The following is a 23,120-nucleotide window of genomic DNA, read 5'->3' on the forward strand; positions in this document are numbered from 1 at the left end:
AAGACTCTAATTTTCCTCAACTTCTAATACATATATATCGAGCGATAAATCATAAATAAACTTTTGCGAAGTTTCCTTAAAATTGCTTCAGATTTAAATGTTTCCCATATTTTTTTTTACTAACATTGTGTTCCACCCTAGTGCATTAGCCGACTTAAATTTTGAGTCTATAGATTTTGTAGAAGTCTATCAAATTCTGTCCAAATCGAGTGATATTTAAATGTATGTATTTGGGACAAACCTTTATATATAGCACCCAACACATTTGACGGATGTGATATAGTATCGAAAATTTAGATCTACAAAGTGGTGCAGGGTATAATATAGTCGGCCCCGCCCGACTTTAGACTTTTCTTACTTGTTTTTTTTACTAACATTGTGTTCCACCCTAGTGCATTAGCCGACTTAAATTTTGAGTCTATAGATTTTGCAGATGTCTATTTAAATGTATGTATTTGGGACAAACCTTTATATATAGCCCCCAACACATTTGACGGATGTGATATGGTATCGAAAATTTAGATCTACAAAGTTGTGCAGGGTATAATATAGTCGGCCCCGCCCGACTTTAGACTTTCCTTACTTGTTTTTTACTAAAATTGTATTCCACCCTAGTGCATTAGCCAACTTAAATTTTGAGTCTATAAATTTTGTAAAAGTCTATCAAATTCTGTCCAATTCGAGTGATATTTAAATGTATGTATTTGGGACAAACCTTTATATATAGCACCCAACACATTTGACGGATGTGATATAGTATCGAAAATTTAGATCTACAAAGTGGTGCAGGGTATAATATAGTCGTCCCCGCCCGACTTTAGACTTTCCTTACTTGTTTTTTACTAAAATTGTGTTCCACCCTAGTGCATTAGCCAACTTAAATTTTGAGTCTATAGATTTTGTAGAAGTCTATCAAATCCTGTCCAGATCGAGTGATATTTAAATGTATGTATTTAGGACAAACCTTTATATGTAGCCCCCAACACATTTGACGTATGTGGTATAGAAAATGTAGATCTACAAAGTGGTGCAGGGTATAATGTAGTCGGCCCCGCCCGACTTTATACTTTCCTTACTTCTTTCAAATATATGAAGCCATATGTGTTTACCAAGGAAAGCTTAGCAAAGGGTACCTAATATTCGTTCAAAATCTCTATTCACTTATTTATAACTGTTTATTTCTTGCGCGTTTCCTTCTATTGGCATCAGAAACGGAGGCTGGCATTTAATAACAATTTCCTGTATGCATTTTTACCGTAATTACGAGCAATGACACAACTAAGACCATATTTGTTTCACTACTATTTTACTACAGTAGAAGACCAATTGTTGTCTCTATACGAACTCGGTGTACGAGGCGTAGCATTCGTTCCTCAACTTTTTTGTGCATCCATTCAATGTGTTGAGGTCGTCATATGATGTTGCATTTTAAAATTCCATAAATTTGAATTAATTCATTTTTAGTTATGACCATATAAAAAACAATATATTCTCACATTTGTGGATGTTGACGACTCCATAGTGGTCATCATCATTGCCATAAATCATGAAATGGAAAAATTACTCCCCTTGCCACCTATCAAAGCTTGTTACCTGTTGCTTGGCTTCTAAGTAAAATTAGCCGCAAATGTTTTGGTCCAAAAGGTCAAGATTTCATTGACGTTGACACCAATCTCTACTAGAGAACTTAACCATAAATAGAGACGAGTTTGAGATGTTTATTTTTTTAATGAAATGTATTTATTATTTTTATCAAAAATAAATGTCTATACAAAAGAATAATAGGCGGACTTAAATAATTTTTGTTTCGTTGTTTTTTTTTTGGGAATTTTTGTTGTTGTCGTTTAAATAAATTGTAATGTTCATTTTTGTATGATAAAGATCAAGGTACTCGAGTGTTCTTTTAGCATTAGTCAATTTTAAAAAAATTGTTCTATCCTTGTCCATTTTAGGCATTTAGTGGCAGAAAGGGGGTACATGTTGTAATACTTTATTTTCTTAATACATAAGAATGAGTATATGTATATCTAAATGTATCTTAAATTGGCCTTAATAGGTGAATGGTTTACTGGGCTTATTATAATTGTAGCCGTCTGGACCCAGAGATCCGGCTTCAGTGCCAGGTCCTGTTTCGGGATAAGATGGTGGCTTTTGTGTGGGTTGAGGACTTGGATATGATGGTCTACTTGGTTGTGGGCTTGGATATGAGGGTCTGGTTGGTTGAGGGCTTGTGTAGGCAGGTTTCTCGGGTCTATTTGTTGGCTTGGGGGAAGGATAACTTGGCCGCGATGGTTGCACTGGTGGTTGAGTTGGACCCGGTGCGGGAGCAGGGCAACCTGGTGGAGGACGTTGACCAGGCCTCAATGGTGCTGAGCAATCTGGCTCAGGTTCAGGGCAACCTGGGGGTGGGCGTTGTCCTGGCCTCAATGGTGCCGAGCAGTCTGGCTCAGGTTCTGGGCAACCTGGGGGAGGACGCTGTCCTGGTCTTAGTGGTGCCGAGCAGTCTGGCTCAGGTTCTGGGCAACCTGGAGGAGGACGCTGTCCTGGTCTTAGTGGTGCCGAGCAGTCTGGCACAGGTTCTGGGCAACCTGGGGGAGGGCGCTGACCTGGTCTCAATGGTGCCGAGCAGTCTGGCTCAGGTGCAGGACAACCTGGAGGAGGACGTTGGCCAGGTCTTAGAGGAGCAGAACAGTCAGGTTCTGGTTCAGGGCAACCAGGTGGAGGGCGTTGACCAGGTCTCAATGGAGCAGAGCAGTCTGGCTCTGGTTCTGGACAGCCAGGAGGAGGACGCTGACCAGGTCTCAACGGAGCAGAGCAGTCTGGTTGTTGTGGAGTCTGAGGTTTGGGGACAGGTCCTGGACGAGGTTTGTTACCATTGGTAGGTTTAACTTCATTACCTTCTGGAGGTAGATACTCTACACCTGGTTTATCGGATGGGAACTGTGGTTTGCCTCCAGGGCGACTTGGTTGTTGAGGACGTGGTGTCGGCGGCTGTGGTCGAGGTCCTGGTGCTGGACGGCTTGGCTGCTGTGGAATAGGTGCGGGAGATGGACGGCTTGGTTTTTGTGGCGCTGGTGCAGGGGCAGGACATCCAGGGGGTGGGCGTTGACCAGGTCTCAAGGGAGCATTGCAATCGGGCTCTGGTTCTGGGCAGCCAGGTGGAGGCCGTTGTCCGGGTCGAAGAGGAGCTGAACAGTCAGGTTCAGGAGCAGGACAGCCTGGGGGTGGGCGTTGACCAGGTCTCAATGGAGCAGAACAATCAGGTTCAGGTTCTGGACAGCCAGGAGGAGGCCTTTGTCCGGGTCTAAGAGGAGCAGAACAATCAGGTTCAGGAGCAGGACAGCCTGGGGGTGGGCGTTGACCAGGTCTCAAAGGTGCATTGCAATCTGGTTCGGGTTCGGGGCAGCCAGGTGGGGGGCGCTGACCTGGTCTCAGTGGAGCTGAGCAATCGACTTGTGGACGTCCGGGTATTTGGGGCTTGGGCTGGAATGTTGGTCCTGGTGGAACATACCCTGGAGTTTGCGGCCTTGGCCCTGTTGGTCTAGTTGGAGAGGGTTGTGGTTGTTGAGGTCTTGTTGGTGATGGTTGTGGCGTTTGATCCGGTGGCAAATACTCTAAGCCTGGTCCAGAAGGTCTTCCAGGTTGTTGGGGTCCTGGAGATGGTCGTGTTGGTTGCTGTGGGCCTGGAGAAGGACGTCCTGGCTGTTGGGGCCCAGGAGCTGGACGGCCAGGTTGTTGTGGACCTGGTGTTGGACGGGGAGGCTGTGGTGATGGGCGTGCAGGCTGTGGTGATGGGCGACTCGGTTGCTGAGGTGCAGGCACAGGGGCAGGGCAACCTGGTGGCGGACGTTGTCCTGGTCTTAATGGAGCTGAACAATCTGGCTCTTGTTCAGGGCATCCTGGAGGAGGACGTTGTCCAGGTCTCAATGGTGCAGAGCAATCGGGTTCAGGTTGAGGGCATCCTGGAGGAGGACGTTGTCCAGGTCTTAATGGTGCTGAGCAATCTGGCTCTGGTTCAGGACATCCAGGTGGGGGACGTTGTCCTGGTCGCAAAGGTGCTGAGCAGTCTGGTTCTGGTTCAGGACATCCAGGTGGAGGACGTTGTCCTGGTCGCAAAGGTGCTGAGCAGTCGGGTTCTGGTTCAGGACATCCAGGTGGTGGACGTTGGCCAGGTCTCAAAGGTGCAGAGCAGTCAGGTTGTGGTTTAGGTGGGCCATAGCTGGGTGCAGGCTTTCCTGGCGTCTTAGGTGGAGGAATATATTCCGTGCCTGGTCCACTTGGTCTTTGCGGACCAGTAGGTCCTGTAGCTGGACCAGATGGTTTATAGCTTGGTCCTGTTCCAGGAGATGGTCCCGATGGAGTATACCCAGGGCATCCCGGAGGTGGACGTTGGCCTGGTCTTAATGGTGCGGAGCAATCGGGTTCTGGCGCAGGACAGCCAGGAGGAGGACGTTGGCCGGGTCGTAATGGCGCAGAGCAATCTGGCTCAGGCTCAGGACATCCAGGTGGGGGACGTTGTCCTGGTCGCAAAGGAGCTGAGCAGTCTGGTTCTGGTTCAGGACATCCAGGTGGAGGCCGTTGTCCTGGTCGCAAAGGTGCTGAGCAGTCGGGTTCTGGTTCAGGACATCCAGGTGGTGGACGTTGGCCAGGTCTCAAAGGTGCAGAGCAGTCAGGTTGTGGCTTAGGTGGGCCATAGCTGGGTGCAGGCTTTCCTGGCGTCTTAGGTGGAGGAATATATTCCGTACCTGGTCCACTTGGTCTTTGCGGACCAGTAGGTCCTGTAGCTGGGCCAGATGGTTTATAGCTTGGTCCTGTTCCAGGAGATGGTCCCGATGGTGTATACCCAGGAGCTGGTCCAGATGGTCTATAGCTTGGGCCACTGCCAGGAGCAGGGCCTGATGGTGTATATCCTGGTGTTTGACCAGAGGGCTTGAAGCCGGGAGCTGGTCCTGATGGTGGACCAGTTGGTTTATAACTTGGACCTGATGGACCAGTGGGCGTTTCAGAGGGAGGGATGTAACCAGTTCCTGGACCGGAAGGTCTTGAAGGACTGGGAGCCGATGGAGTAAAACCAGGAGCAGGTCCTGATGGTTTGAAACTTGGTGATGGTGCTGATGGCCTAAATCCAGGTGCTGGTCCCGATGGACTAAGACCAGGTCTTGATGGACTGGGTCCTGAAGGTTTAAATCCAGTTGCTGGCCCCGAAGGTTTATAGCTCGGTGGCTTATAATCATTATCCTCTATACCATTGCCTGATGGTGGTTGTGGAAATGGCACAGATGGTTGCTTGTAATGATAGCCATCTTCCCGGAGATCAGTATCTAAATGCGAAACATCTCCATAAACGCTAACAGCGATCGAAAGCGCTATCAGTGTAAAGAAAAATTTCTAAAATTGGGGGAAGAAAGAAAACATTAGATTAATTAAATTTAGTGGAAATTATGTTACTGTTCGAGTCTGTATTCAAATTTCGACATTCATTTAATTTTATTTCCTGTTATTTAATTTAGCCTTATTTGGACAAGATTTATTTATATTGAATCAAGTAAGTTTGCACGAAGTATTTATAAAGTATTAAACGTAAATATAATAATTGAATGATAATAGAGGTATTGGACCATTTTCAAAATATATGTTGGCCTACGCCGAAGCTTTTGGATCTCCAAACCTAAAGTTAGCTCTCATTTTTTTTTTTAAATTTTGATACAAGTATATATTCATTTAATTTATTTAATCTCCTCATGACTCTAATACAATACCAGAATTAAAATCTTGATATGGTCAACAATTTACCTTGTACCTAAATTTTAGGAGAAAAAATTTACACAATATTGAGAATAACTAAGAAATTTTTATCAAAAGAATTCAAAAAATTGCTTTAATTAATTTTATACAAAAAATTTTTTGAAATATTTAAATGTTCGACTCTCCGTGAATGTTATATGCTTTCAAAAACGACACATTTTCATTAAAACATAAATTAGATATTTAATCTATAGATTAAAAATGAAAAACTTCAAATACAGGTTAGGATTTATTTTGAGAATCTTGCATTATAATTTGATATTTAGTATATTTCTTTATGTAAAACCAGAACCCAAATTTGGAATTATGCGAATTTTGCTTAGAATAGAAATCGCATTTCTTTAATATTGAGTTTTTTCCTTGTAATAAAGTGATTCCACTTCCAACCATCATATGAAAGAGAATTTTCTTTTACTAAGGTCAGACAAGTTGAATAATTCTCCACATTAAATCTTTTTCAATTTAAATTTCAAAATATAGACTCGACAAGTACACGAAAAAAAATAATTCTTTCCTCCCAAACGAAATTTTAGACAAACAAAGTTCCTCATTTGTTTCTCATTTGTTTTTCGTTGAAAGGAAGTGTATTTGGATGAAAAGTATATACTTTTTGTGATAAACGTTTATTCTTTTCCAGGATGTAAAAACAATTTCATAAAGACTAACTCAAAAAAATTTTTTCTGGCTAATTGCATTTTCCCTCACATCTTTCTCACTTCCACGAAGTTTTTTAGTTCTTAGCACCTTTTTCTGTAATACAAACAATGTAGAAGAAATTATATGATTTTATAAATTTAAATTTTTTTTTTACCTTTCGCCTGGACGGAGAATCGAACCGCGGACCATGCAATTTGTAAGCCAACACTATCCACTGAGCTATGTAGCCGTTATTGTCATCAATAGACAATTAACCATATAAGTTATATTTATATAGCATAGCTTGCGGCGCCCACGAGCCGATTAAACAAAGTTTATTTCACAGAAAAATACATTTAGTTGGGCACCGTGGAACAGTGGTTGCTACGTCCGACTTGCATGCCAAGGGTCGTGGGTTCGATCCCTGCTTCGACCAAAGTTTCTTTTTGTTTTTTTTTACATATATTCCAGATATGGTCGGAAGATTCCAAAAAAATGTTCAACATTACATTCTACTATATTAAATTTTTACTAGGAACTGTAAAATGTGTCTTATTAAAGACCTAAAGTCAGAAAAGAACAGTGTTTGATATAAACGAAATGGACTGTGTTGTTGGTTCAAAAATAACTTTTTTTTATTGAAAAAAATAAAAATTTTGTAACAAACGAATTTTTTTTGGTGATAAAAGTGTATACTTTTCGAAGCAATTCAAAAAACTCTAAGAAAAGAAAAACGTTTTCGGTACACGTTTTCCAAACGTTTTTTTTTCTTTGCGTGTAGAAGTTAGGCTATGTTTCAAGTATACGTCTTTATGTTTCAATAAACGTCTTTAAAAAAAGTATTGATTCTGATTTTAAATGTGGTTTTGCGTTGTCAAGATAGAAAAAATGGACAAATTTAAAGTCGATTTCATTAATTTTGAAGAATTTTTAGAATTATTGAAGCCAAGTTGATCTTATTCAAACCAAATATTCTTTTATGTTAATATATAAATTTTTAAGTCGAATCACCTAACTATAAGGACAGAACGACTTTATTGAAAAACTTATAGACGTTTGGACAAGGAGAATAATTTATGCCAAAGAAATGCGTATTTTATACTAAGCAAAATTCGCATTCGTATTTTAAGGACATGAAATCTTTGGCCTCGCGACAATATTGTTTTCAGTGTACTCTTCGTATATTTTTCTTTTCCTTGGTTGTAAAATAGAAACATATTTTGTTCTTTCTACGAAGAGCATCTTTTCAGTGAAACTTAATAATAGTAGAAAAAAGTAGATTTTTCTAAATTTGGAAAAAAGTCGACATTGGCGAAATTAGACATTTTGACTTTTCAATTAATAGGAAGTCGAAAAGTCAACTTTTTTTTTGAAAACCTATTATACTCCCGCATGCTATGATGTGGGGTATAAAAAATATAATTAAATTTTATTAAAAATCTACATCCCCTTTGCTCTTTGACATATCAACCATACTAATTAGAAACACTTAAACATAAATTTTCATTAAGATTTTTATCACAAAAAATACACACAATTTGAAATTTACTAAAAAATATTTCATTTGAAAATAAGTGATGCCATCAGTGTCATCATCAACCTCATTAGCACCATCATCAGAAACAATAAGCCAAAGTACACAGAGTCACAGCATACCACAACTAACTTCTAGTCATTACTACTCATTAGAAAAAAATTTAATAAATATTCATCTTAAGCCCTTTCTAAGGTAAATGCAATACATATATGTCTGTAGATTTTCGCTGATGACTTCTGATGCAGCCAAGTGCTGATGATTGCTGGTAGATGCAGTTGCAGCTTGCTGTTGGCGATATTAATGTTGCTCGAATATCATTAAATCACTTCTGTTTTTTTAGTACAATTTTAACAATAGCTTAAGACATAACAAAAACCCTAGACGCAGTATATTCCAGTAGTGAATATCTTCCTTTGTCATGGGTACAAGATCCACTCGCAAGAAAACCGTTTTGTTTGGGGATTTTTCTACCGAGTTTTTGTCACGACTTTGAATTGTTTTTTTTTCACTGCTTCAAACGATAAACAAAATCCAATATAGCCACAATGACAACTAGTCTGTCTCGACTGGAGTTAGATTTTTTACGGTAACAAAAAAAATTCACATATTTGTTCAACTCTTCTAAAAGTTAATTTTCTCATGCAGTCACTTAAAGGAATTTTGTAACATTTTACTTTATAGATTATTAGATGCGTTTATTTGATTGTCTTTGCTGATATTCGATTTTCTGGCTTTTGTTGCTTCGCACTGAATACCAACATGGTTTTGTGTAAAGTTTTGTGTTTCCAAACATTTTCAATAATTTTTCTATTTTTCCTTCTGGGATTTTTACGGTACACTAACGACAATAACTTCATCATCACAAAATGTCAACTTGGATTAGCACATAAATCACATCACAACAAGATATATTGACTACATGCCTGGTTCATGAGGTCTATGACTGGTTCACTTAGCCAGTCTCTAATAATGTCTTGATATTTTCCGTTTTCTTCTGCCTTTTTTTAACTCACCATTTTTTAAAGTTTCTTTTTTTTATAAAAATGTATTTTTTCTTAAAAACTTTTCTTATTTATTTGTTATTTTACAGTTTAAATAAATCCATAAATATTTTTGCTTAAGACTCTTAACAAGTCATAAACGAAGGTGTTCGTTGTACTCCTAGGGGCCCGCTTTGCGATGCGTTGCCTAGCGATCTCTATGATAAGTCCCGGTCGTTGTTAACGTCTTAACTTGAAAATTGCGAATGATGCATTTAAATTCTCCCTTTGCCAATTTATATGAAATCCGTCATAAGGAATTTCCGAAAATACCAAAATAAACCCAAATAGCAAGAAAACAACACATTCAATTTAACTCTCAGCTAAGCTCAACAAAACCTAGCCAGAAACCGCTTAGAGAAGTTGCCTCTTAGCTGTTAACTCCGCTTGTAGTGGTAGCTTCTCTAGTTGCTTTAGCCATTCAAGCACCGGCAAGCAAGCATCATTTGCCATATGACGTCCAATATTTACTATATATGTTATTGTTGTTTTTGTTGATATGGGGTTTTTCGTATTAGCCATATGCCCTAAGTTATTTGAGTTTGATAGCAGGTGTTGTTGTAGCAGCGATCATGTATCTCTTAATTTTTTTAGATATATATTTTTTAATTTCTATCAACTCTCTTAAGATTCCTCTTTTTGATCTTTTATACATATAGCGGTACACAATTGCCGGTAGCAGTATTATGAGCGAAATATGAGCATCTCCCTTAGTTTGAATTTGTATTTGAAATTTCTCACCCCTCATAGAGTTTTCATGAGGTTGTCTAATTATTTGTTTAGCATCATTAAGGCAACAGACTTTGACTCTCCCTTCTCACCTGGGTTTTGTTAAACTTAATAGTGTTTTGTTTTTTGTATAAACTGCGAAGGGATACAGTGTTTTCATAGTTTTTAACAAAACTTAATATGTATATTTAAAGAGAAGAAAACACTACGCTGAGAGCTCCGGCAGGTCAAACAACTTCTAAAAATTCGCAAATACAATTTTAGTACTCTGATCTAACAACACATTAGATTAAAAATCCTGGCGGATTGAATATTAAAATCTGGTTAATAAATTCTCAAAAAAATAAACTCCAGGTAACGATCTAGAAGCCAACGCGCTTCAATGGCTTCCAAGACAAAAACTGTCTAAGCGGTTTCACACATAGTACAACACGCCCTTCGGTCTCGATTTTAAAAACTAGGTCCTTCATTATTGAACTTAACATATAAATAAATAGTCAGCACCCATAGATGGGAGAAAGGCTCACAATTTGTGCTATAACAATGGGATTTATTTCCTATGGGCTTTATAACCCAACCTAACGGTTTTGGCTAAATTTCAGTGAGATCAGATTCGTGTTTCTGTAGATGTTGTGTCCCCAGATTCCAGAAAAATGGAATAGACAACATTTGTCGGTTATTCGATTCTTGTTGTTGGGAGATAAATCAATGCTACACAACCCTGACACGCGACAAACCATGTTCACACTGCAAGACATCAAAGAACAATCGAAACATTAGGTTAGGTAGCAGCCCGATGTATTAGGCTCACTTAGACTATTCAGTCCATTGTGATACCACTTAGAAAAGCTTTGAACCCCTCAAAAATGTCACCAGCATTACTGAGGTAGGATAATCCACCACTGAAAAACTTTTTGGTATTCGGTCGAAGCAGGAATCGAACTCACGACCTTGTGTATGCAAGGTGGGCATGTTTGCCATTGCACCACGGTGGCTCCCGAAACATTAGATTGCTGAAAAAGTGATACTCATCGATTACTTAAATTTACTAGCTTAGGGTAAGTTAGGTGTAATGACAGCCCGGTATTTCAAGCTGTCTTAAACTATTCACTCCATTGTGATACCACATGTTGTTAACTTCTCTTATCAATCAGTCCTACCGGTTTCTATGTCGAAATCGAAAGGCTACAGTCGAATCCGAAAGGTTTTTTATATTGCAGGGAAATCACTTAGAAAAGCTTTAAACCACTCAGGAATGTCAACAATTTTACTGAGAGGAGATAATCCACCGCTGAAAAAATGTTTATTGTTTGTTCGAAAAGGAGATTGAGCCCATAACCTTTTATATGCAAGGCGGTCATGCTAACTATTGCACCATGGTGGCTCCCAAGATTCACTAAGTATGATTAACACTAAATATATAAATGAAGGTAAAACGGCCACAGGCCTATACAATCCCATTATGGTCAAGGGGAAACGGAACTAAAGAACAAAAATTGACCATTTGGTGACAAAACAGTGTACTGTGCGATTTTTTCGTTATCAAACGTAAAACAGACACTTGCTCTTCAGAAATGTCAGTAATCTTTAGCAGAGGGTCATATTTCGCAATTTTTAGGGATCTTAGTCCACCATCCATAAAAAAAAATACTTCTAAGATTTTCTTTAAATGTACAAGAAAAAAAGACTACCCTCAAAAACTCATTTTTATCGAAGGTCGAAGTTGATATTGACGGAAATATAAAGACCCTGCCATTTAATATTTTGTTATTTTGCCCCCTATTTCCATATGTTTTTGAATTTAATTCAATTCAAAGGGTGATTCTGAGATAAAAATGTGGTTCCTCTTGCCCGTTCATTTGATCAACATAATTAAACTTAACAATTTACTGGAAATTTGTATGAAAACGAGAAAGCTTGAAAATAAAGTACAACTTTTCTAACCTACTTGAGGTATATCTCCAGTTTATTTGAAATATCAAAAAAACACAACTTTCAAACCACAGTGCACTGTGGACTTTTTCCTCTTGAAGATATGTGTTTTGTTCTCTTTGTGACTACCTACAACATTGTTGTACAAAGACAAAGCATCTCACTAGATTTGATTTTTTTGTTATTACCACATTTTAGATTCAATTGCATATTTATTTACTTCAGAAAACAATGTTTTCAATGGAAATCTTTTTTTCGTTTTGCGGAGTGTTAATGAAGATTTGCACAAAATATTTTTCTTTTGTACTTGCCACACGACATAGCCCAAAAAATTATGGCTAATTTCAACCTTAACTTTAATTCACATCTAAAACTATTTAGTTTTTGTATTGACTTCTGTTCTAAATTTGAAAATAAACGCTAATTCATAGTAAAAATAAAAAAAAAAATTTTGAAAAGATACTGTCCAATGTTGGTTACCTTATACAATAGCTAACCTTCGTAAGTTTCAGGTCAGGTTTTGTAATGAAATGGTTTTATTTGTAATTTTTTTGTTTATTAAATTTAACACAAAAATAATTTCAATATATTTCGAAAAACGGTGGGATGTTATACAATGACATACAAAGGGAAGACAAAATTACCCCACGGAAAATGAACCAACCTCAGGACCGATATAAGTCTAGTGCCTGATGTGTTTAGAACAGTCCCAGTTCTGATCAAAATGTATAGATGGGACCGGTCACTTTAACAAGGGTTTCCATAGACAGGTTCTCATGAACCACCAGAAAAAACAACTTTTGGAAAATTTAAAAAAAAAAATTGAGACTGTATTTATTAAATATTATTAAATCCTATAAACGATAAAAATTAAATATTGTTCTTCCAAACTAACTTTTTTACCGCGAAAAGAAATTTTAATATACATTCAGGGACATAAAATTTCGATTGGGAGGAAAGTATTTTTATTTTTGCGTGTATAAAACACACATTTGGAGGAATATTTCACCGAATAAACAACATACTGTGGCTTGACAGTAACAAACATTGAAAGATGATATTGTTGATGGATCAATAACTATAGATTTTTGTGAATCAGATAAGACTATTTCTTCATATCTAACAACATCTATATAATTGTTTATATTGGTATATTAAAATAAGTAATTTATTTGATAGAAGAAAAAACAAAACCAGTTATATGTAATATGATTAAATATTCGATTGTATAAAATTTCAAAATGATGGATAATGTCGAACTAAAATTACTATACAAACCGATTTCTTTGATATTAGAGAATACTTCTCTATTGTCGAATCCAAAAAAATTGATGAAAAGGAAGATAAGATTTTTAAAATTGGATCAATCAACAGCATTACTGATTCGTTTAAGCATCGTTGAACATTTATTGGCATTTTCCATTAAAGGAACTTGAATTAATCACCATCTGTCTCAAGGGAGAACATGACAGTAGCCACGGAGCTATAATGACCTTGGAAATGTAAACTCATGCTAGTCATTAGTGTTTTAACAAAATTCAGGATCGGAAGGGGAGTAGTATTGTATTCAGTTTGTATGTAATTAGAATTTTATATTCCTTTAGAAAAGTCAAATTTGTAATTTTTATTTAACATTATGGTAACACTTTCATTTCATGTCTTAGATTGCATGGACTCTCCAAGACATGAAATTCTATAGGTCCATGTGATCAGATCTGTATATTTTTCTTAATGTGTATGCGAATTTTGTCCAATTTAGTTTGTCCAATAAGTTTCGTATTATTCTTCATTGATTTGCCTTTCATAGTCATATTGTCCACATATCGTGTAGTAGGGTGTATTCAAATCTCATGGATTTCTATTGTCCATCAAACTATGGGGTTTATTTTTTATATCTTCTCCAAAGTAAAAACTTGTCTTAAAACCGGATCCCAACAAAGATTACAAAAATGATTCAATATTTTAGCAAACAAAATAAATAATGTTTCATTCAATTATTTACATCTATGCAATTCAATTTATTTATGGAAAATGTGCACCATAATAGATGACCTCTTTGTCACGTTGCTAATAAAATGATCGATTATTTCAAATAGAAATATTTGTTTATTATTTAATAAATGATGATATGAAAATATGAGAAATCAGTTATGTCTACAGAAGATGCATAGTTACTTTTATTTTATCATGCTAATTTTTAATTTGTTTTTTTTTTTAGAAAATATGTCTAAAACTTTGCCAGGTGTAGGAGTATCGTTTACTGTAGTAATTTTAAAAAATCGCACTGGTATTCTTACCGATTGTGGAGTATCCGCGGATTCTACCATACGAAAACAAGCCGTATTGATTGTATTGTTATTTTCGGAAGATATATGGATTTACGAGGAACCGATATCCAAATAGGTTACCACGGTGGATAAAATGAGAAAAATCTGTGATCTTGTATTGGCAAATGGTCAATTGAATGTACTCGCGACAGGAGCCTGAGAAAACTTGGGGTGCAATGACTGCCATGTCTACGAATAAGGCCACCATGCTACCATTTCAGAGTAAGACATTTTAAAAGCTATCACTTAAAACTCTAACAGTCCTCCAAAATTTTTTAATATTGACAGAAAATGTATCAGTAAAAATTTCTAGAAAGACTCACCATTTTGAGAAGTTATAATGGATGAATATCATTAAATATCATCACAAATTTTAGACTATATTATTTTCTGAGTTAGGTTTTCATTTTCCAAAACTGGGTCACTAAAATAAATAATATCTGATTTCATGGTTCTAGTTTTCGTTCTTTATTGGCTTGCAATAAAATTGATTGATATACTGATAACCAATAAGGAAATGTCTACAAGACCATTATAAACAAATGACCAATTGATTTCTAACGACCGCTTAACATTTTGCGGCACATGTGAAAATATGATGTATGAAATGCGAAACGAATTTAAAATTGTTTTTAAAAATTCCCCCTGTTGCGAAGACTACTTAATTTTTTTTCTTAGTTTTTTATACTATTTGTTTATAAAATTGATTTTTTGTCAATATTTTTCTAGAATATTAATATCTGGATATTAGTTTTTTTGTTGTTAATTTTAAATCTTTTCTAGCAAACAGGTAGTGATGCCGAAGGTAAACCATATGATAGACAAAATTTTTGTGTATAATGAATTGTTTTAATCAATTCATAATACGAATAAAAATAGTAGAAAAAATAAACAGTGAGTAACAAAACTTTTATGCCGGTTGATCGGTGAGAAAATATCCTTTGTCTCACATATGGCATAAGAAAGCAAAAGCTACTGGCGTTTCAAAAAGCAAAACACAGAAAAGATCGATATTAAAATCATAGGGCGATGCCCCCACACAAAATTGCATATTCTTTTTTAATCACATTTTGATAATCATTCTCACATCAGCATGAATAGAAATCGCTTAAGGCAGATAGGCGGATGTTAAAGTCATCACCATTAACTTATTTCAGATAAATTTAATTATTTGTTTTATTTTTTTTTTTCTCCCAAAACTTATCTCTATATCATTTTTGTCGCTGCTTAAGAAGTTCTCATGACTCTTTCTTCCCAATAGTCAATTATGACTAATCCATAGGTTTTAAAAATTCCCAATTTTTAGAACCGGTAAAAACAATGCATTATGATTATCATCATAGTCACCACATGCAATGAATTTCCTGCTATCTTACAAAAAAAACTTATTTACACTTGGGTTTTAGATAATATTTTTTCCAATCATAACCTATAGGACTATGCAAAAAAAAACATAGTAATAACATAATACAGACATCTGAGAAGACAAAAATCATTTATGCACATTACTTACTACAAACAAAATATAATGAAGCATTTTGCATAATACACCAACAGAATGGTAAAACAATGACTAAACCTCAAATAGTCCATAATATAAAATGATCCATCTCCATAGACTGAATGAATGAATTGCCGACAAGTTGCTTGTGGCTTCCCCATTCTGCAGACAACAAAAATCTGCAACGCCTTACCGCCATAGTGCAGAGTGATATAGAAATATAAACATTCAGGCTATAATAAAACAAGATATAAAAACGAAAAACGAATCTACATAAAACGTGCGCCAAATTAATTATATTATTGTCGTCTACAAGACAACCAACAACAAAAATAAGCTCTTTTAATATATTTTACCAAAAAGTGATTTTAAAACGAATCAATGATACCTCACGCAACTGTTATTACAAGGTGTAGGTTTCACCTATGATGGTAAACAAAAGACTTAAGACAGAAACTTCAATCGCATAATGTTCAAAATATATAATAGACATTGATACAATAATATTAAGATTAATATTATTTTTAAGAAGCCATTTTAAGAGATATAACAAACAAAAAATATTACATAGGACTCAAAGTAACACTTTTATCCTCTAACACAGGATATTGGACCCATCGGTTTTCCTTGAAATATTTCAAAAATAATTATATCGCAGTTCATGATATGGGGTTGCCAATGGAGCATATCAAATTACACAAGGAAAAGAAACAGGGTTGTTTCGAGCACATTCGAAGAGCAAATAATAGCGTCGAATTATTTTCCTAAAATCAAAAGTATATTTTGTTTCCAGTTAAAAGAGCTAATCACCACTTAAAATTTTATCATGTTTAAGAAAATAGTTGTTATACCCACCACCATAGGATGGGGGGTTTTAAACTTTGTCATTCTGTTTGTAACACTTCAAAATATTGCTCTAAGACCCCATAAAGTATATATTCTGGGTCGTGGTGAAATTTTGAGTCGATCTAAGCATGTCCGTCCGTCCATCCGGCTGTTGAAATCACGATAACTTCCGAACGAAAGAAGCTATCGACTTGAAACTTTGCACAAGTAGTTGTTATTGATGTAGGTCGGTTGGTATTGCAAATGGGTCATATCGGACCACTTTTACGTACAGCCCCCATATCAACCGACGCTCAGATTTGGCATGCGGAGCCTCTAAGAGATGCACATTTTATTCGATCCGGCTAAAATTTGGTACGATGTGTTAGTATATGGTCTCTAATAACCATGCAAAAATTGGTCCATAATTATATATAGCCCCCATATAAACCGGTCCCCCGATTTGGCTTGCCGAGCATCTAAGAGAAGCAAATTTCATCCAATCCGGCTGAAATTTGGTACACGGTGTAAGTATATGGTCTCTACGAACTACGCCCCCATATAAACTGATCCCCCGATTTGGCTTGCGGAGCCCCTAAGAGAAGCAAATTTCATCCGATCCGTCTGAATATGGTGTTTGTATATTGTCTCTAACAACCATGCAAAATTTGGTCCACATCGGTCCATAATTATATATAGCCCCCATATAAATTTTGTACGTGGTGAAATTTGGTACATTGCGCTAGTATATGGCCGCTAACAACCATGCCAAAATTAGTCCATATCGGTCTATAGTTACCCAGCAAAAAATGGAGCACTATATCAGCAGGATTGTAAGGGAGAGAGGCAGTACCAACTGCTTACAAAACAACCGAATCAGCGCTGATTTTTGTGGGCGATGCCCCGATTTAGAACAGCTTCTACATAGCGCTGATATAATTGCTCATTTTAATAGAAATATTGCTAACAAGTGATATATAATATTGAGTATCGCATTGTTGGCACGAAGAAAAACAGCACTACCTGTCATGCATCTATACTGCATGAATTGGTTGCAATAAAGTAAACGAATGAAGATAAACTTGTTTGATTACCCGTTTACGTTATTGCCACCGATTCATGCAGTGTGGATGCACTGCCTACATTATTGTATACCAAAAAGCGCAACTAAACTCTTACTGCTGAAGTATTTTTTGCTGGGTATATATCGCCGACCTCCAAAAATAATGTACCAAAATTTTATTACTATAGAACATTTTGTAAACATGTTATTACTATACAAAATTTTGTCAAGATTTTATTTCTATAGAAAAATTGGTCATAATTTTATTGCTATAGAAAATTTTGTCAAAATTTTATTGCTATAGAAAATTTTGTCAAAATTTTATTGCCATAGAAAATTTTGTCAAATTTTTTTATTTATAGAAAATTTTGTCAAAATTTTATTTCTATTGAAAATTTTGTCAAAATTTTATTTCTATAGAAAATTTTTTCAAAATTGTATTTCTATAGATAATTTTGTCAAAATTTTATTTCTATAGAAAATTTTGTCAAAATTTTATTTCTGTAGAAAATTTTGTCAAAATTTTATTTCTATAGAAAATTTTGTCAAAATTTTATTTCTATAGAAATTTTTGCGTCTAAATTGTTACATTTATTTTGATAATTTTTTGTTGACCAAAAAAGGAACTCAATAATAAATTACAATTTATTTTTTATATCTCTCCTTATTTATTTCTCGGATCCAAACATTGATTCCTAGCCAAAGATGCGGCTTCTTTAAGATAAAGACATTTTTAGTGACCTATCTGGCTTTAAATCTAGGATCAATAAAAATGAAATTAGGATACAGATCTCATTTATTGAATTTTCATTCTCTTTTCGCGGTATATCTCCAAAGCTATTCACGTACAAGCAAATGCCAGTTTAAAAATCCAAATTATGACGGATACTTCAAAGTAAACAACTATGTTTATTTGCTTTAACCTTTGCCGTAATTTTATTTTACATAAAATTTCATTATTAACATTCTTGCAATTTTGAATTCCAATTTTTTCTTTCAAACTACAAAATTTTCTTTAACAAGTGAAAAAAAATTAATTATGTCTAATAAATTTTCTTGAATTTTTAATATCGGTGTGATGTCAGCGTTTGCAATACTGTTTAGTTAAAATTTTCTAAAAATATTAAAAATTTTCTAAAATTAACTAAATATTTTCTTCCTGGTGGGTTCACTGTTTTTTGTACTAAAATGCAAGTATAGTTGAATCCAACGATGTTGGCCTTCGCTTTGATAAAGGTTTTTTGGACTGTAGTCGAAAATAAAAATATTTTGAGGAAGTAACCCACACTGAAAAAAAGCATACTCGGTTCCAAAGATTTTGTCTTTACTTTAAAAAATTTGGTATTGATTCCGAGCCAAAGAAGTGGAGAATACAAGTAAGGATACTTTTAAGACACAATTTTCTTTTAAATTTAGGTTTTGTGTACTTGCTTCTAGGAAGCAAATTTTAATTTTTCGCTTTCTCAGCTTTTTTTCTTCATATGCTATCAAAGTCCTTTAAAAACGAGTTAACGGCAACTTTATTTTCCAAATTAGGACTCGACTTCCAGTAGAAATTATGCTATGTTTGAAGTAAAAAACTTCTAGAAATTATTACAATATTTATTCGAGCTTATTGGACAGGAAGATTAAGAGAATTGACATCATTAAGTTACTGAAAAGAAAATGCCAGATACCCATCTCGCAAGCCTGACTATACATACATGTTTCAGTGTTGGCCACTACACATTTCCATAGTCTTTAGCGAGATCTGGCCGGGTGAGATGATTCAATTTGGTTCTTTTATGTTAATTTCTTATGAAATTTACATACGAGAATTATTCTTCCCAAATTTAACCATTTTTCACCCGCACTGTGCATCATTTTTTCGTATAACTTTACAATCCCTTAATCTTATTTTTAGATTTCGATTTGTTACTACACTAATGTACCAACAAATCGAAATCTATGTTTTTTTTTTAAAGACATTGCTGAATTCACCTGATTGGCGAACGATCACACAATGTCTCGTTTCTAGTCAACAACAATTACTGTGATAACTATATGAAACTGGTTTCTAAGGACACAACAACAATTCTAACGACAATATTAGTAATGTTTTCTCCTTATTTACGACGGGCTCCTCGTAGCTTACTATTTTTATGTCAGCCTGATATCAATGCAGGCTGGTTCAATGTCCAAATCATTTAAACTAGAAATTATTACAATATTTATTCGAGCTTATTGGACAGGAAGATTAAGGGAATTGCCATCATTAAGTTACTGTCTAATAAGCTCGAATAAATATTGTAATAATTTCTAGTTTAAATGATTTGGACATTGAACTAGCCTGCATTGATATCAGGCTGACATAAAAATAGTAAAAAACTTCTTTAAAATAAAGCTTTGAAAAACATGTCCTATATTTGAACGATTTTTTGCTCTGTAGTCAAGATGCAAAAAGACAACAAATTTAAAGACAATTTCATTAAATTTAAAGAATGTTTCTGAATTATTAAAGTCAAGTTGACCTTAGCCTATAAATTAGTTCTTTCATGTTAAGATACCCATTTTTAAGACAAATAGACATTTGGACAAGGAAAAAAGCTTTATATTAGAGAAATGCGTCTTCTATGCTAAGCAAAATTTGTATTCGTATTTTAAAGACATGAAATCTTTGACCTCACGACAATATTTTTTTCAGTGCATAATTTACAAAATTGAAATTAGAATACAGAACTCAACTACGAAATTTTGAAACAAATACAATACAGGAAATTTCCAAAAAGTATTTGATAAATGATCCGTCTCATTTTTTTTTTTCATTTATAAATAAATTATGTATTAGCATTATTCAAAACGTCCTTTCCTAGATATAGACACTGAAAAACTAAAAAACAAAATATATTTTTGTAAGTAGTATTTACTTATTTTTTCATATGAAATCTGAAATAATGAAGAATACAAAATCAATGCAGTGGATGTGTAAAAAGATAAATTCTGCCCAATGGCAATCCCATGTAAAATCATGTGCTTATGATCCGATTTTGTATAATTTCCGGATTTAGAAATAATACTTCCACACCTTTTTGAATGTTTGCATATCACAAGTTATTCTATTGTGGATAAGACTTTATTTAGAGAATTCTTCTACAAAATCCAGTGTTGAGGGTACATAAGGTTTGTCTTAATTAATAAATAATTTTTGATTGAACAGTTTTTAGTATTTACACACATTCAAACAAACATCGCTAGATGTTCGAAAACTTTCTTCTTCAAGAAAATATATACCTATACTTTTAGGTGTTACAAACGGAATTTCACACTTATTTTACCGCCCCATATCCTATGCTTGAGGGAATAAAAACAGAAACTATGACATCAAACAATTTGTTGGATAAAATCATTGTGTTGCCAACAAACAAAAAATTGTTGCCTTCATTGTTTGTAAATGGTAACATTTGCCATTTTATAGGCTACTTTGGGTTTGTTATCGTTTAGACTATGGAAAGCAATGACATCCGAACCCATAGACTTTTGTCTGCACACCAATTCTAACTGGTGCTGGTTACCATTGCCGGTAATGGAGAGCGTGTGAGTTTAGTATTGTTAGCTTGTCATGCATTAGGTCTGGATGAGGAGGTAATTAATGTTAATAATGCTAATTATATTTTTTTTTTTAAGAAAAAAAATCTTTATAAAATAATTTAAATTAAACAAAATGTCTGCGTAATAGAATCCGCAATTTGTAAATTTTGTTCTTGGAAGCCGAGCTTTAGTGGTGATGGGCTTTAGTGGTGATGGCACCTCAGAATTATGTTTTGTTAGACAATAAGGAAATTTGTTGTTAATTTTTTATTTTGCCAATTTATTTTATAACTTATTAGGTATTATGTTGTTGGATTATGATGGAGATGGCCGCATCTAATAATTTTGCGGCTATGTCTAATCTTTGTTTTTACAATCAAATATTTTCTTAGCCTTCAGATCTTCTGGTCATCATGACAGACGGACAATTGGTCGTGAGGGAAAAAACAAAAACACAAGATGGTTATTCCAACTCCAGTATGGAAGGTCATTTGAATCAATGGTCATAGCAGGCCAAGATAAAATGGCAACAACAATAGATTACTTTATTAGAAATTTTTAATTAATTTCTATACCTCATCGAGGGAATAAAGATATATATTTTGTGGGAGATGTTCGAAGGAAACGTGATTTCTATAGTTTATGATGATTCTACTCACGAAACCCCAGTTTTACAATTAAAACTTGTTTGCCAATTCCTCTTCTTGGCTTATTGATGTGTTATGGCTTTATTATTATTACGGCTACTATTATTTATTTTTTGTTTATTTTGTGAGCATCTTTGAGAATAGGAAGAATAAATTAGACGCTTGTATCAAATATTTTTATACACTCTACTGCTGGACATCATGCCGTGAAATCAAAGATTTTTATTATTTTTAAGAAACGTTTAATGAATACAAATATGGCAATTCGCTAGGAAGTGTTAGATTGGAATTTTCGCATGAAAGATAATTCCACCTCACTCTAAGGATTGCAGTCGTTTGTAGAAATGATTATAAACCACAAAGATGATTAGAATAACAAAAATGGATATAATCAAATGAGTGATTGTTACACTATGGTAAATAGATTGATTTCTTCGTCTTAAATTCAAGATACGATTCTGATTACCCTCCACCATCAAAAGGGGGTATATACGTATATTTTCTTTTAAGGTAAAATTTAAATATGGGCAACCAATGTTCATCTGCTTTTGCCTTTTCTCAATTTATTTATTTTATGTACCCCACATTTTTTTGGCAGTTTTTCGACCGTCCGTCTGTCTATCCATTTGTTATTCCAAAGGAAGAAATTGTAATTAATAATAAAAATAACAGCTACCTTATGTATGTATCGTCCGATTTTAATATATATAGTCGTACTGCCTTAATTTATTAATTTGCACACTCAACAAATTTCTGCTAACTTTTCAACAGCAATGTGCAAACTAAAAATTAAAAGTTTTCAACTAAATCCATGTTTTAACAAGGCTAGTACAAATATAATTTTCTTCAGCAACATTTAAACTTAAGATAATTGAATATTGTCGTATAGACTTCATTGAAATCTTCGGTTAATTTTGTTCAATAAAAAATTTTAAAATTTGCGGTACGTTGTAATATATGATTACTTTCTAAAAATATTAGAATCTTCCGCATTATTTAATTCAACTTTCATTTTTGTATTTCATCAGGGACGCCATGTGCAAATGTCGCCATCTTGCTAAGTAGGAATAAACATAAATTTCATAACCTGTTCATACAATATTCTCCAAATAAACATTCTAATGTACAAGTGCGTTTTAAATGACATTTACTATGTGTAATGCCGAGAACAAGTTTCATCCAAATGTGGACAGTGGACAGTGACATCCTCAATGTAACTTACATAAAACCAAGTACATACAGTTGAAAATTCTGCCCGGCCGAATCTTAAATACACTCCACCAATCATCGCATAAAAAATTGCTGAAGATTTTAGTTCATAACGAAAGTGACATCTTGAAGTCGGTTTTATAGAGCCTTGTTTCAGATTAGCAACCAACAATAATGGCTCAGTTGCCTTTAAGGTATTGGGGGAAATATACCACAGGTAAAGTGCTTGACATATAGATAGAGCTGCTAGCGGATGTAAAAATTTGTCAATTATCGTTTCATTAAAGCATTTGTTTCAGCTA

General features: G+C 34.9%; 1 protein-coding gene across 1 annotated transcript; it reads right to left on the bottom strand.

Annotated features, from left to right (window-relative positions):
- Positions 1 to 1,717: 1,717 nt before the first annotated feature.
- LOC142236823 (uncharacterized) lies at positions 1,718 to 9,221 on the bottom strand. Its single transcript, XM_075308114.1, has 2 exons — positions 8,992 to 9,221; positions 1,718 to 5,388 (listed from the first exon to the last, which is right to left on the bottom strand). The coding sequence occupies exons 1-2, from the start codon at positions 8,992 to 8,994 to the stop codon at positions 2,050 to 2,052; spliced, it is 3,342 nt and encodes a 1,113-aa protein (XP_075164229.1). The 5' UTR covers positions 8,995 to 9,221; the 3' UTR covers positions 1,718 to 2,049.
- Between the last annotated feature and the right edge of the window lie 13,899 nt (positions 9,222 to 23,120).

The sequence above is a fragment of the Haematobia irritans genome, chromosome 4, assembly GCF_050003625.1.
Source record: "Haematobia irritans isolate KBUSLIRL chromosome 4, ASM5000362v1, whole genome shotgun sequence".
Taxonomy (NCBI): domain Eukaryota; kingdom Metazoa; phylum Arthropoda; class Insecta; order Diptera; family Muscidae; genus Haematobia; species Haematobia irritans.